The sequence below is a fragment of the Cyprinodon variegatus genome, unplaced genomic scaffold (assembly GCF_000732505.1).
Source record: "Cyprinodon variegatus isolate N-32 unplaced genomic scaffold, C_variegatus-1.0 Scaffold178, whole genome shotgun sequence".
Lineage (NCBI taxonomy): Eukaryota > Metazoa > Chordata > Actinopteri > Cyprinodontiformes > Cyprinodontidae > Cyprinodon > Cyprinodon variegatus.
This window is the reverse complement of record NW_015150631.1, coordinates 1,185,814-1,201,793: the sequence shown is the minus strand read 5'-3', so window position 1 is coordinate 1,201,793 and position 15,980 is coordinate 1,185,814. Positions and strand designations below refer to the sequence as shown.

General features: G+C 38.2%; 1 protein-coding gene across 1 annotated transcript in view; it reads right to left on the bottom strand.

Moving 5' to 3' along the window:
- Positions 1 to 15,076, bottom strand: part of LOC107087278 (ankyrin-1-like) — an 81,528-nt gene extending 66,452 nt beyond the window's left edge. The window contains exon 1 of the mRNA XM_015378773.1: positions 14,803 to 15,076. Coding sequence (XP_015234259.1) covers positions 14,803 to 14,928 — 126 coding nt within the window. The 5' untranslated portion in view covers positions 14,929 to 15,076. The remainder of the gene's footprint in view (positions 1 to 14,802) is intronic.
- Between the last annotated feature and the right edge of the window lie 904 nt (positions 15,077 to 15,980).

The window sequence follows — 15,980 nt, the reverse complement described above, 5'->3', positions numbered from 1 at the left end:
AAATTGCATTGACTTAAACTTACGGTAAGTTTGTGCTTGTCATGTTCCATGATGTTAAAAATTGTGTGAAAGGTGCTACATGTTTAGGAGTTTTTGCCTTGTGGTTATAACAGGCTGCTTCAATCATCAGAAGGCTGCATATTTCTTGGTTCAAATCCCACAGATTGCCACTGAGCCTCTTAGCAAGACCCTTAGCCCCACATGGCTCCATGGAGACTATGCAGTTGCAGCTCACTGCTCCCAGAGGGATGGGTTGAGTACCAATTTTATTGGAATGTACAAACTTACAATGACAAAGACTAGTATTAGTCTTAATATGTTACTATGCTTTTCCTTTGCTTCTTCACAGCTCCTCCTCTATAGCAGAATACCCGCATGCTAACACCTGCACACCATCCCTAACACATACGTTTCCTTCTACACACATGAAATGGTCCTTTGTTGGCAGGCTTTCCTTGATTACACAAACGTGTAACAGCTTGGGCTTGTAGCTAAACATAGACTCCAGAAACTACATTCGATGGCAGTCCTTATAAAGGGAATCTTGCCGTGGTACTGGAAGAAAGTTCTTGTGGACCTGAATGTTAGATTATTGTCCTCTTGGAAGTTTTCTGAACCAGTAAAATGATACTAGAATTATAGCACCTACATATATTGTTAAATGCAGACCACAGGACAGATAAAGTCATTTTCTACAAGGCAAAGCAGAGCAGATCGATACAGTAAATGGTCAAGAGCACATTGCAGAGGTTCTAGCTCTCGCTCTATCTACAGTACTACATAGTCTGAGGATGTTAAGGCAGGGCTCAGAGAACCTGGACATCAAACTGCACTAACTTGCCTCACCTCCTGTCCTTCCCTCCCTCATCAGTGAAAAGGAGCTTAAAAGGGAACAGGCACGGACTGGGTAACAGACACCAAACACCAAGCTTTTTCCCAACAAGCTGTCCGGTCAGGACATATCAAATTCCTCCTCTCAGAACAGATCACCTCCTTCTCTTCCTCTTTTTATATAGACACGACGAGGATCCATTTCAATAACCCCGATCTCTCAATTCTTGTTTCAGGCAGTTATGTAACAGCTGCACTACCAGAATAACAATTGGGAGAAGAGATTAGCACAATCCGCCAAGGAGAGAAGGAGAGAGAGGAGAGAGATAGGGGGAGAAGATGAAGCAAAGAAAGGGAGGGAGGGAAAATCTAAGGAAGCCCCTTTCAGTAATGACACATCAGTTGTGCGAGAAGAAGCACACACCGATGATGCAAATCTTAATCTTGAACGCAAACCTGTTTTTTTTTTCATTGGTGCTGCAGTGATCCATGTTCAGCGAATTCAGCTCTAATGAGAATCATCAGCCAGGAACTACAATAATAAACAGGCATCCCCAGGCTTTTTAGCTTTATCAAAATGATACATCATTTTCTTCATTTCATCATTTATGAGGAGATTAACAGATGAAAGTGAAAGTGGCTTCAGACAGAGAGTGAAATGCTACAGTAAGGAGAACACTGTAAAAAGAAGGGGCTTTGAGCATGCATTTAAAAATGTATTGAGGATTCACAGTTTTAGGAAAAGCACAGTGTTGCAGAGTGAGGCTGCCTGGTGAATATTTGATGTTTTTTTGTTTCATTTTCTCTGGTTACTCTCTGGTAAGGGTACCACCATTGTTGGTTTTGTTGAATACTGAAGTTAAAATAATTTTTAGTACATTTTATGTAAACTCATGCATTCTCTGTTGCCCTCTAATAGGGATTTGCTTTTGTCTACAGAAGGTAAAAGGACCAGGGAAGAGAAGTCAGATTTGAGCTTCTAAACTAGCCCCACATGGGCTTTCCATACACTGTTTAATTAAAGCAGAGCAGGTAGCTTTTTTAAGTCAGTGAAACTGTTTCCCAGGTCCTATCAACATGAGTGAGAGCCTCAGCTTGACCCGATAAATCATTTGTTAGGGGGGTTCTGCAGAACCTCAGTCCCTTGTAGGCATGCTTTATATGATATGATTTATTACAAACAAAGAAGTGAGTGAAGGGTGAGCAAGGAGAACAGGGATATATATAGACCATTAACTGGCAAAGCTGGTAATTAATCAAGTAAACATACCGCAGCACACATACATAAAGATTTGATCTGTTCTTAAAACTACAACAAAATTCAAACTTAACCGGAATTTACCAGTACTAGAAAAATCATTGCAAAAATTCACAATATGTGCAATCCTCATTGTTAAGTTTTTTTAACTGTAGGATTTATTGTTTTAGTTTTCTGTAATTAAAGTGTTTTAGGACAGGAACAATATCCGACTTGCCTCAAATAAAATGCTGGAAGGTGATGTAAGATAATATTCTTCAGCTTCGTTGATGACCCTTTGCAAAGGAAGCCTCTATAGGTTGTCTTAAAAGTTGATAGAAGTCCCTATATTATGTCCTCCCCAAAAATGTGCATGTTTGTTAATGTTTTCATCCAGTAAGCAGGAAAAAGAAACAAGTAACAAGTAAAAAACAAAAGACGCATTACACTAAATATTATATTAAATCCCACTTTAGGGGGAACAGGTGGATGTTTTGCGCATGTGTGGCTCATTTACAATAGGGAAAAGGCTCTTCTCTCTCTGACTGCAACCATGCTTTGCTGCTGAGCAAGACTATAGTATTTGCCAGTGCTTTGGAGCAGCTCTCGCTGCTCACTGAAGACAGCAAACTGTGATTTCATGTTATTGCCAGTCTTCAACAATACAAAAAAGTTTTCTAGATTTTTCACAAGTTGCTTTATTGAATAAAACTTACTAGAGAGGTATGAAAAGTCGTTAAGTATATTGACAAAGTAGCTAAATTGGCAACATTTTTTTACAGCTGTCATTTTTCAGCTTTTAAGAAGCTCCTTGCTTCTACTGTACAGTAATGTTTCTAATCTAATGAAATCTGCATATATTGTTGGAGGCCCCTTTGTTTTCTCACAGATCAATTACTCCAGGAGTGACCCAGAGTAATAATAACATCCTTAAAGGAAGGTCAAAGAGAACTAAACTTTAACTAATGCTATTTTACTGTGAGGCGGGGGGGTATTGTTTACAGATCTACACTGTCAGTTAACAGCGTGGTTACAGAATGGGAATTGTCCCATCTTTAATCTAAGTGTGCTTGATTAGCAGCTTCTAATCAACCTGGTTACAGACTGTTCCATTATCAAACCCTGTCCAAGGAAAAATAACTGTGTAAGAAATTGTGATTTTATAAGCTGTACGCTATCTTTACATTCTAACTGCATTGCTCCAGCCTTAACAAATCTTAGCTAATTTAAACTTATGATGCTCAACTCTAGTGACTTCAATTGGTGTGCTTTGGTCAGATGAGCATAGGATGCGTGTTTGTATTACTACAGTGAAGGATATATAATAGCATGGGCTTGTTTTGCTTCCAAAGGCCTTGTGAACCTTCATCTTTCAGCACAATAACAAAGATTTTCCTCAGACCTGATGTTTAATTTCTTCCATGAACAGCTTAATACCCTTATCAAACCTGAGACTTTGCAAAGAGTAAAGGTCAATGTTGTGTATCTCCTTCAACCCGCTGAAGACCACTTGCTGTCCAACTGGTAAAATTACAATTACAATAATACACAAATATGATAAGTGGGCTGCTGTGAAATCTTTTTTCTTATCCCCCCAGAAGTATGCTTAGACTGATGAGTGGATTTATTTTCAGATTGTATTTAAGGTACTAAAGTCAACACTTTATTTTAAGGCTTTTCACATATCCTGAGAATTGGTTTCATTAAATAGGTCCTCAACTTGATTTAGATGCCAACAGTGCTGCCAAAAAAAGCTCAAAATTGAATCCTTCTATTCACAAGTATCTATAGTGTAATTTAGACACACACACACACACACACACACCATTATTTCACAATAAAAATAGACACCTGTTCTAAAAAAAATTGTAATACAAAATAAAACCAACCCCTGAAGGAACCGGCCAACATAAGTAGATGCACATAAACCAACAGCCTGTAAAGGGCACTCCAATTAATTCTCTTAATAAACCAAAGTGTATGGGATCTTAGTCTCCTTTTATACAAAATGGGAGGAGACTTTAAAAATATCACAAGTTTCTAATCTCTGGGGCTTTTCATGCCTAAATACATGTTTCCTCATAGTGACAAATGTCCCTAAAAACTCCAACAATCAGCATTTTCTTTTTATGGAAAACACAAAAAAAATGAATGAGAGAAATCAGATGGGAATAGCTATACTTAAAGCTATAGCAAAAAGCCACAACATCCAGCATCACAACTGTGCAGAGACAATTACACTATTATAACACACTTTTGCAGAGGGGATGAGGGGGCTACCCATTTGTATAGTCTAAGTTTAGATGCTTTATACTACTTCACTCGTAACATTACCTCTCCCCCCACCTTACAACCATTGTCACCAAACTCTAGCCCATGAACAGCTATAACTTTGCATGTCACATCACAGTGGACAGATATACTTTTCTGCAAATATGTATTGAATATGATTTCAGCAATACCAAACAGTTATCAGCAATATTCAGGAAGTCATGAGTGCCCTTATACATATTCTTCCACACAAGATAAACATATTTTACCAGTCAGGGAGAAAAAAATGACAAACTGAACAGATTTTTAATAGGATTAAATAAAGAATCAGGTAAAGTACAACAAAGGAAATGCATCAGTGGGGAGTGTGCTGCAGAACTAGGACATATCCTATATAGAGCTGCTAGAATAAGACTTTTTGTTGCCATTTTAACATGTATTAGTTTGATACAAAAACACTAAAAACATCAAAAAGGTCTGACTTTAGAGAAAACACTGACCCATATGATAATCACAAGTTATCTTTTCAGAGGTGAGTACAGTACCCTAACATTTTTTGTAATGTGCAAAATTTGGTAAAGAAAACACAGAAATACAAATAACACGATTACAAAATCACAAATTGGGGCAGAAGAAACAATTTTACAAATCAGTTTTAAACATATATTTATAAAAATCATACTTTACAGTAGGTAAGATCTTTCTATCGGGAAAGGATAAATAGCTTCCAGCTACAATATCTAACTTTACTATAAGTTCACCTGATCTCTGAATAGCTCATGGTACTTTTGATGAGTAACCAGAAATTTTACTCCAGGAAAAGTAGCCATACTCTCACAAGAATGTCACTGAAATAAAAGTAAAAAAGTACAGTAAAAGTAAAATACTTGAAATATTTTTTTCCCCCCTTGAAAGTTACTCAAGTAAGTGTGAGTAAATGTAACACGTTATTACCCAACTCTGGTCTCGGGTTGCACAGCTGGACTGAGTGCACGGAGTAGCTGGAGCGAGTGGACCAGATTTTTTTAAATAAAGCAGATGAGTTTCAGAAAGTGCTAAGGCATGTACCTTAATTGTGCATTAAAAGAATTGACCAGTTTTAAAAGGAAAATGCATTAATGGGCATTTATTCTGAAAGTACTGCTTTTGAGTGTTTACATTAGCAAGCCATTCTCTATTCATCATCTTATCCTACTGTCTCTCTTTTCTCCTCTTTCCCTTATCCAACTGTAGGTGCTTTTCCCAAACACACATTAAAGGGCACAATGGAACAAAAACCACTGGCAGGTGTGGGAGGGGGCACTGCTGGAGAAACTGGAAAAAAGGTCTTATTCTTGAGTAATTATTTTAGCTTTTTGTTGTTATTTTAAATTCCTCATAACAAGCTTTTTGCATTTCTATTTTAATATATTCTTATTATAGTTACTTTTTGATTATTTTTATGAGCCTGACTGTTTTGGTGTCCCCCACTTACACATGGCACCCAGGTGCAATCTGTGATGCACATTGGTGGCAATGCACTTTTGTGAAATCGTATTTCCCAATTTCCAAAATGAAAATTTTCAATCAATTTTATAGTGATGTAAAATAAATTTAACAAGGCAGAAGACAAATTGCATCATTCAAATGATAATTTGATTTGTTAAAGAAAATAAACCATCTAAACCAAAAAGAGCCCCTTGTCCTTATTAAACTATGAGTTTAGTTTGATTAACCAAAACTTTTAGTAACCTGATTTTTTCACCAGAAACCCTGTGATGTCATTTCTAGCAGAAAGGAAGAATAAAATAATAGCTTAATATAAACACTATGACAACATGTGGCAGGAACAAATTTATTGAAAAGCAACCAATTATGGCTCCATCCAAAGAAATTTGCAACCTGATGGGGAATAAAATCATTCCCATTCTGGAAAGGGTTAAAAGGGGTTTTCTTAAGCTTTGAGATTCCAGTGAACCAGAGTTAAGAGCCATTTTCCAAAACAAAAAAAAGCATAAACTATTGTGAACCTTCCCCGGAGACACAACTACAAATAATACTCAATGATGACTCAGTCAGGATCAGAGTTTAGGTTTACTCCATGATTCAACAATGAATAAAAGTGCATCCATGGGAGCGATCTAAGGCAGAAACCCCGGCTGACTGCTGAATAAAATCATCACACTTGTCTTGTCTCACATCTTTCGAAAAGAAATCTCCACCACAGAAAAAAATATGTGAACTGACGAAGCATAGCTATGTTGTTGGAAGATATATGTTTTGTTACACTTGAAATAAGATTAAAACATAATTTCATGAAAGATGTAAAGATAGTCAAACATGAAGGTTGCTTAAGAGCCACAAAGCTTCCTACTATTAATGGAACCATTATTTATTTTGTCCACTAGGAAATCTTAATTGAACATTCCCAAACAACAAGTACAGTAAACTTCATATTATGCTGATTATGATGCCATTGCATGACATTAAAGAAGCTTATCATGCTTTAAAAAAAATCCAATAAGGCTGACTTAGTATAACTTTGCAAAGAACATTGGTATAATATTCCTCCACTGCCATTTATTACTACTATTCATGACAATTACTTCTGAAGGTGGCACCAAGGCTTATAAAGTTTAGGAGGCAGATTGATTTAAAGCACATGTTTTGCATAATAAATGAAGTCAGCTGTGCTTTTTTCAACCTATATCGAAAAATTGATAATCTGAAACAGGTAAATACAGCAAGAAAAAAATCTGCAAGAGGATTGATACTTGCAAACAGCAGCTATATGTGGGTTTCACAAAGATGAAAAGTGATGAGTACATAAGCTGAGGATATTAAAGGCTTTCACCAAATTCATTTTAGCACCATGACCTTATGGACATGCAATGTGTATGTGCATGAGCCCAGAGCCCACAAGTCTTCTGGTTGTAATGCTGGTTTAAAGCCACAGTAGGTGAGCTACAATCACCATATCTGTTAAGATAGTGAAAGATAATATGCTCAATAAGCTATTTTCAGCTTATCCTCCACATGTTTCTGTAAAGAGCAGAAAGCCATTCCTAACCCCTGAACTAAGAAAAGATAAAACGTATGCAATCACCACTGTAAATCAATGTTTCAGAGTCAAAATCACCCTAAAAATATTATACATGAAAAGGTATCTCTAAGCAGTAATATATTTACGATATTCAAACATTAATGCTTGCTTATCAGTTATAAATAAAAGCCAAAACAGATCACACGGTGCATTTTTGAATACACTATTTGGTGTAGAACAACCTATTTTTACTCAAGATGTATAATCTCATACCCACCTATATTTATTAGAGTATTATGATGCCAAGCACACATGAGATCAATGAGGGACGTTAGATAAATTATTCTCTTTAACAACTGTAACTGTAGCACAGTTGATCAGCAGACACTGATATCTTCAGGCACTGCATTTCTAATCAACTGCACCAAAAAAACACAGCAATGACACACCTCAGCACCAATCTGTTATAGACAACATTACTTTGATTGACAGCTCTGCTTCCTGCTGAAGCAAGGAGGGTAGGAGATTTTGGAGGGCAGACAGTGACGTTTTTGGAATGCTGATCCAGTCCAGTGTTGTTTGGTTGATATAAAGACAGACTGAGGTATGAGCTATGAGACACTGATTTCAACTTTGCTGTGTCCACTAACAGCCTTTTCAGCAGCAACATTCTTCATCAATGCAGTTGATTTTTACTGCCAATGTGCCTGATGGGCTGCTGTGCATTTACAGCCAACATACGGCCAGACAAATATGCCAACAAAGCAGCGCAGTGCATCCTGGCAGACTTATTGTATCGAGTTTTAGAGTAAGCACTACTGATGGGCCACAACGCTTCTCTGGGCATCAGGACCCTGAAATCCCATGTAGACAGAAATGATGGCCTTTTCATTGCACCATTTCAAATAGTCTCATATTAATCTAAAACTATGTGGATGGTTTAGGTAATGCAATAAACCAAACACATTCTCTGAAAGCTTAAATTGCATGAACCTTTCATCGAGAATATCTAAATTAAAATGGGTTTGCACACATTGTTTTAAACAAATGTATAAGACTTTCCTCCCAACATGTTAATGATCTAAAACCCAAATGGTTAACTGGGTGCCATCTAGCAAAGAGGTACAGGGCTTTACTCACCTCTGAAAACTTTTAAAGTCTGCATTGCAGAAACTTGTAAAGGTTTCTGTTGTCAGTGATGCAATCCTTTTAGCCATGTTAAAATTGACCCAAATCAGAAATAAAAATTTTGAAGGATAAGGTTGTTTTAAATATTTCTTCTCTCAGGGGGAAAAAAAGAAGCACCAATGATAAAATCTTTTAACAACCTGGTTTAAACATCTTTTAAAACCCTTGATTTGTGGATTTCATTATGGTCTAATTTTTAAAGATCTTTAATTCTAGCATCTATTCTTTTGTCCGTTAGGTTTACATTTTTCTTCCTTTTCCATTTTGTTCTCTGCATAGATCTGTTTGGTCCCAGTCTTTACCCTGGATTGCCTGCTCTTCCCACTGCACTTCCACCTCGGCTAAGCTGATACTACCTACTAGTGTTGCACCGATACCGATACCAGTATCGGACGGGGCCCCGATACTGCCCTAAAATGGTGGTATCGGTATCAGCGAGTACCAACAAATAGGGCACCGATACCATTTTGAGAGCCATAAGTTTATTCACCTATTGTCACCCACTCCTGGTAGGCAATTAAAAGTTCTACTGGATTCACTTTGTATTAGATTTCTTCCTGCTTCACAAAGGTAGGCAGCAGCTTGATAAAGCCATGATGGCAATTATTTTACATTATTATGGTATCGGTATCGGCCAATATTGCACAGCCAGGTATCGGGTATCGGTATTGGGGCCAAAAAATGGCATCGGCGCAACACTACTACCTACCTGTACCTACCAGTTACTTCCCTCCTACCTGTCTTCATGCCTCCTCCTCTGACTCTCCCTCTATTTGAGTTTGAAGGCTATAAATTGACTTTCACTTGTACCCTCTGCTGACAGCTTGTATCCTCTTTCCTAATTGTCCACTAAAGGATCTGTTTTTCTAAGTTTCCTTATTTTCACAATTAAGTACAAGTACTTTACAAGATTTCTAATCTGCAAGTGAGTCCCTCATTGCTGAAACATGACAGATTTGTTTATGGTGTTTTTAATGTACATGAAAGTAAGAGATAATGTAATGCGCTTAATATTTCATAATAGAAGGATTGTTTTTAGTCCAATAGACACTAAAGAGGAGTGAGGATTACCTATGCATGAACGGTTCTGACCTATTTGAGTTTTTAATTTAACTAAAATCAAGTTAAATCAAAAAATAAACTTAAATGCTGGATCCAGAAGCTAAAATAACCTGAAGGTTTTAATTTGATACATTTAATAAATAGGAAAAATGTCAGACTTTTCACTTTTTGATTATTATTATTGTTTTTTGGAATTGTTAAGAAATAAAAAAATGAGAGAACCAAAAATTAGACCATGTTTGATATTTTAAATTGAACCCATAAACCGCAGCAGCATGGAATCATATTCAATGACCTAAAAAATCATGGTAACAATCCTAACACTGCAGTTCTACAATAGGGCAAAAACTGTAAACCCATTAAAATATGTAACTTCAAACAGTATAAGCTTTCAGAAATACCTTCACACCACTCTTCCTGGTGGGGTCATTAAGTTTAACCCAGCACCAACCTAAAAACTAATTTGCTCCATTTCAGACAGATAACTTTAATTTTGAATTAACAATAAAGGGAAATGGGAAGAGGCTAAACTTGCCAAGCTTGTTTTTAGCCCTTTACATTGATTTATTGATTTCTTTTTTTAAGCAAAGGAACACCAACTTAAAATCAGCAAAGGCTTATTAATATGTTTATGCATTTTCACCATGGAGGTAAACTTTACCATAAAACTTTAGCCATAATGAATTAAACAAAAAAATAATTGCTTGCTTTCAGGTCAAAATAGAACTGTAACTATCAACTAGATTTAAGATCTTAAAAGATCTTAAGCCAAGCTTAAATAATCTGTTTTTCAAACACTAAAATAGTAAATAAAACCACAGATATGAAGTTTTTTACATTTTTATATTTAATGCTGATGAAAAGATTACAGCAAGGCCCCACTTCTTGGTCACTGTCCAAAAGTCATCCCGACGCATTGTGGCTCATGGACACAAAGCTCATCCAAAAGGAGCTAAAAATGTATGCTGACCAGGACAATATGGGCGTTGTTCAAATCCTGACAAGCTCATTTTTCAGAAGGAGCAAACTCATCAATGAAAGTAATTTGAGGACAACATTGTCCACTGCTCAGCATTTGACCTATGCTGCACAGTGTCACAACACTATGAAGCCAATTAAAACTACTTTCACCCATTCATGAGGAATTGTAGGTTTAATTCATCTTTAGAACAAGATTTATGTGCTCTAAACAGCCATATGGAACATCAATGTATATTTGCTGCATAGGAAGCAGGGAATAGTCGCCTTAAAAACCAAAAAGTACTTATAGGTTTTGTTAACGTTTCCAGAGGACCCAAATCCAAAGAAAGAAGCTGAGGTGGTTTCTTGTAGATTTAATAAGCAAAAGGTGGCAACTGAAGCTAAGGTCCACAAACAAAATAGAGAAAACCATAATTAGAATTAGGAGCAAAGAAACAACGAGGGACCAGCCAGCAGTAACTGAACAGAAGGAGTATAAATGGGAGACTGAAAAAAAGACTAGGCTAATCAGCAGATTGGGAGCAGGTGTGGACAGAACAACCTAGAAGGGAGCTAGCAGAAGGAGATTGACACCAGAGGGCAACAGAGGGTAAACAACAAATACATGGAAACAAAAATACAAACAAAAACAACTAGAATAAGTTTAAAATTTAAATAAAACCAATGAAAACTTAAAAAGAAAACTTGAACAGAACCAAAACCATGCCAGATATATAGACTAATACAATAAAACATAACCAAAATAATTTTTTTTTTTTTTTTTTTTTTTTGTATTGGTAAATGGTAAATGGCATGTACTTATATAGCGCCTTTATTCAAGTTAGGAGACTTGACCAAAGCGCTTTACACTACATTCATTCACCCATTCACACACACACTCACACACTGATGGTGGCAAGCTACATTGTAGCCACAGCTGCCCTGGGGCTCACTGACAGAAGCGAGGCTGCCGTACACTGGCGCCACCGGGCCCTCTGACCACCATCAGTAGACAATGCAGGTGAAGTGTCTTGCCCAAGGACACAACGACAATGAAAGTCGGAGTCGGGGCTTGAACCGTCAACCCTTCGATTACAGGGCAAACTCCTCCATCCAACGCCACTGTCGCCCACAAACAGGGATTTATTACCAAATCCCTCCCACCCTCCCCAATTTGCTAGTTTGGGATAGAATATGTGATTTACAAAAAAGCTCACATAACAGTCAGACAAACCAATAAATGTTAAACTTTGTGGCTCAGCTGGTCAGTAGTATTCTTTCGGAGGCATCCTTTATGTATTTGTAAATTAGCTTTGTACATCAGTCTAGGGGAGTTTCAAGTAAAAAAAAAAACTTAAATGTAATATATAGTAATATTTTACACCTCTAAAATTATTTTAAGTAATATAAAAGAAGAAAACTTTGCTTACCTAAAATTGCTACGTTTTCACATTAGGACACAAATACGTAGTATTATGAAGATTTGTCCTGTTTAAACCTTAGCTTGGTGTACTCCTGCCCTAAACACCATACATACTAAGATGGAAAGAGCTGCCTGGGGCTTCAAGAAAGCTCTTTTACTCTGGTGATTGAACCAATAGGATCCTAAATTAATGAAATGTCTGCCCTTCAGTTTAGAAAATAAGAAACAAACCAAAGAAATACCAAAACCACACAAGCAGAGTTAATTCAAAGCAACAGCCAAAACACCAGGTTCTGGCCATCCAATTGTGTTCACTTGGAGATAGTGCAAGACGCTAAAAGCAAAGACACAGGCCATTGCTACTATGATATGAAAGTATATATCTGTGTAATTAAAAAAATAACTGCTTAAGTTTGATTGCAGTTCAAAGGTATCAGAAGAGTAGGTACTCTAGGAGAGACACAACGGGCCAGAGTACAGTTTGCCAGAAAAAGTCCTGGACAAAAAAAAAATCTGCTATAATGTGCTTTGAAGGGATCATTCAAAAATGACATAATGTGGACATCAGAACACTAGTTTGGTGTAAGGTAATCACAACATCCCAGGAAGTAATGTGTCATGGTTTGAGGATGTGATGATCAACTCACCATCATCATACCCACCATAACATCTTCAATGGATCAGGTGAGGAAAATTTTTAACCATTAGTAAAGAAACAAACACACAAAAAATTAAGTAAATCTGGTCTGTGAGTATGGCCCAAAATGTAATTCCACCAAGAACTTGCTAAGAACTAAGAAACGGGAAAGTCCTGGAGAGCCAAAGCAGATAAGATGCAACAAACCCCTTAAAGTCTCGCAGCTCAAGGTTTGGGGTGGAGCAAACCTCCCTTAGACCAATTTTAGAGAATGGTTAAAAAAGGGTCTCCACTAAGTTATTTCATTCACAAGGGATGGGGATTTTATGATTTTATGATTGAGGGTACAGTACAGAACTCTCTTTTAATTTGATTAACTGCAATAATTGGCTGTTTTTTATCTTTAACCTGTAATTCTTTAATTTGCAGAGACAAACCACAATATAACAAAGTACTTTTGCTCATTCGTGGTAATAAAGTAAGTCCTTATTTATTACCAGGAATGTATATAAATTTAGATTAAATTAAGAATTTTCTGTCTCAATAAAAAATGAATCCTTGCCTTTACTGGTAATCTGCTGACAGTGAACTTAAGGATAAATATCAAAGATCAACTAACCAAACAGAAAAGGTGTCAATATGGTAGACTGTAGGTAGATTTTTTTAATTTTTTTATTCTCCAGTAATAACAGTCAAAGTGTGAATTACAGCCCGCAGAATGAGCAGAAGGCACCAATAAGGAAACAATGAGTGACAGAAAGAATCCCTCCAGTATTAAGATCTGCTCCAGAAACCAGGAATGGCTATAAGCCAGTGTTTAAAAAAAGGAAGATGAGGAGGAGAGGTTATGAAAAAGAACTGAAGGAGGGGGCCGCTTTTCACAGACTCAAGCTGCATGGTTACGTAAGAGATAAGAGATGGTAAAATCAAACACCATACACTTTAAGTCGAAGCTGGACTGCCATTGCACCCTCCACAGCACTCGCATCGCACCCTCATTCATACTGTAAAAGCAGCAGGCTTTCCCTGCCTGAACCTCTTCTTCCAGATATGCCCAGTATGCTCTCTTTCAGACATGCAATACACACACACACACACACACACACGCATATCTGCACTAGCTTTTAGAAATAAAAGGTTGATGAGATCTGTCTTTCAAAGAAAATGGAGTTAAAGAAAAAACAATGTAAGCTTAACTTGGGATTGACGTCTCACCAGAGTAAAACAAAGAATGATGGTATGCGGCTCATCATCATATCTAGTTTTCCTCAAAAAGAAATAAAAAAGATATGGAAAGCTATAACAAAAGTCAGTCTATGTGTGACAGATGAATAACAACTTTTCTTTTTCACTTTCTATTTGTGTAAAAGATTTCGATCAAATATACCCAATATAGTTCTTAAAGTGTCCTGTGAGCCCAGCCTCCCCACTGTGGGAACGATGAAGCTGTGCTGTGCTTCTGTCCATAATGCTGTCTCTACTGCATCAGGGCAGATTGGTTTACAGCTAGCCTGGAAAACAACACACTAACAGGACGGCTGGACCGACGACCGGTTTTCCCACCAATACACAATCTGCGGATGACTCATTTTCATTAATGAGTTTCAGTGAAAAGCAACGAGCATCCAGAGAAAAGTAGCAGACCTGATGATCTGAGAGGGGAGATTTATTGCCACAACGAACCTTGCCAGTTGTTCGGCTCTGCCCGGTACTTCTCAGTCAGACAGAAGCCTGCAGGTTATTGCTCTGCAGTCATTACAATTCTTCACTGAGAAAAAAAAAGTGGGGGAGAGAGGGTCTGTTGCAGAGTCAAGCAAGCTTATTGTCCTGGTGGGAAAAAAATAATTTGTACTGCAATGTGAAGACAAAGAAAGAAAAGAGGGTAGAAAATGTATTGAGACAACTGAGAAAGAACAGTCAATAAAGCAGTTAGGAGTAGGACAGCATGCAGAGTGATCTACCGTTCCCTCGTGTCTGTATGCACAGGACATACATGTGTTTCAGTGTACACACAGTGGAAACACACTCAGAACAGGGTTCCCATGTGTGCCCTGGCACCCCCTGACATAGCATGACAGAGAAAGCGTTAGGGTTGTCTCAACCCTCTTTGCCATCCTTCCCTCCGGTCACCCCACCCCTACCTTACCCCCACCTGTGAATGGTCCCAGTACCTTGCGCTTTTTATCCCTGGAGCGACTCCTCTTTCTCAGTCTCTCCTCCTCCTTCTCCTTTTCCTCCTTCTCCAACTGGGCTTCTAAATCCTTGTTCTTGCGGAGATGTTTGGCTGCTTGTGCCATGATGCTGTTGTTGTTGGTGTAGGTCTCTGCAGTGTTGGAGCGTCCAGATCTTGTTACACTGGTCTTGCAGAGGGGACGGGCACTGGGTCTCCTACCTGATGCGGGCCAACACTAGCACTGCTGCCTACTGTTGTTCCTCTTTGGCCCTGCAGAGTCTGTGAGCGTGCTCACCCTCTGCCTCCTCCTCCTCTTCAGCAGTGCAGTCACACACACAAAGCAGCGGTCTTCAGCCGTCTGCTGTGGGATGCTACTGCAGCGCTGCTCTCTTCCTCTCCCTCCCTCTCCCTTACTTGCACACTCTTCCTATCTCACTTTCTGTGCTCAGTTTCTTTTCTCTCAGGTCTCCCTCCTTCATTAATCCAAAGACAGAGGGGGTATAGAACATTGCACATATAGGTTTTTCTTCTTTTATAGCTACTTTCCTTCTTTACATCTCTTCCCCTCATCCTGTAAAATGGCTTCGATCCTCCTGCCACTCTCCACATCCACAAAGATTGCACAGGGATGAACTGACAGTTGGCAAATTGCACGAGCAGCTTTGAATCAAAGTCAGCGTTCCCTTCTCATGCTGCATTGATTTTGTTTCCTTTTTCTGTATTTAATTTCCCAGTATCTCATAGACCTGCTGTGTGTCCATCTGTGTAGGATCGCTCGCTGGGCTGTGCAGGGATCCCATCATCACCTCAGCCAATCACACACAAATACACAACAGGATGCCTTAGGATTAAAACACAAAATCCAAAACATGCATGAAAGGTGCTACCGGTTTACTCCCCACTCTCTCATTGAGCTCCCCCCCCACCTCTCCACCTCCCTTGCAAACGTTCAGCGTTGCAGCAGACAGGATCAGTGCCCATGCAAGGCTGGTGCTGCAGTGTGCATGTTTCTTTTAGAGTGAAGCAGGAGCAATAACGGGCTGTTTCGCATCTCTTAGAAAGTGGTATTTGTGAATAAACTGTTTGCCTCATTTTGTTCCTTAAATCATATTCATTTAGTTAAATGGAACACAATCAGTTGTATAAAGAGGGTTTATTTGTAAAGAAATATGTATG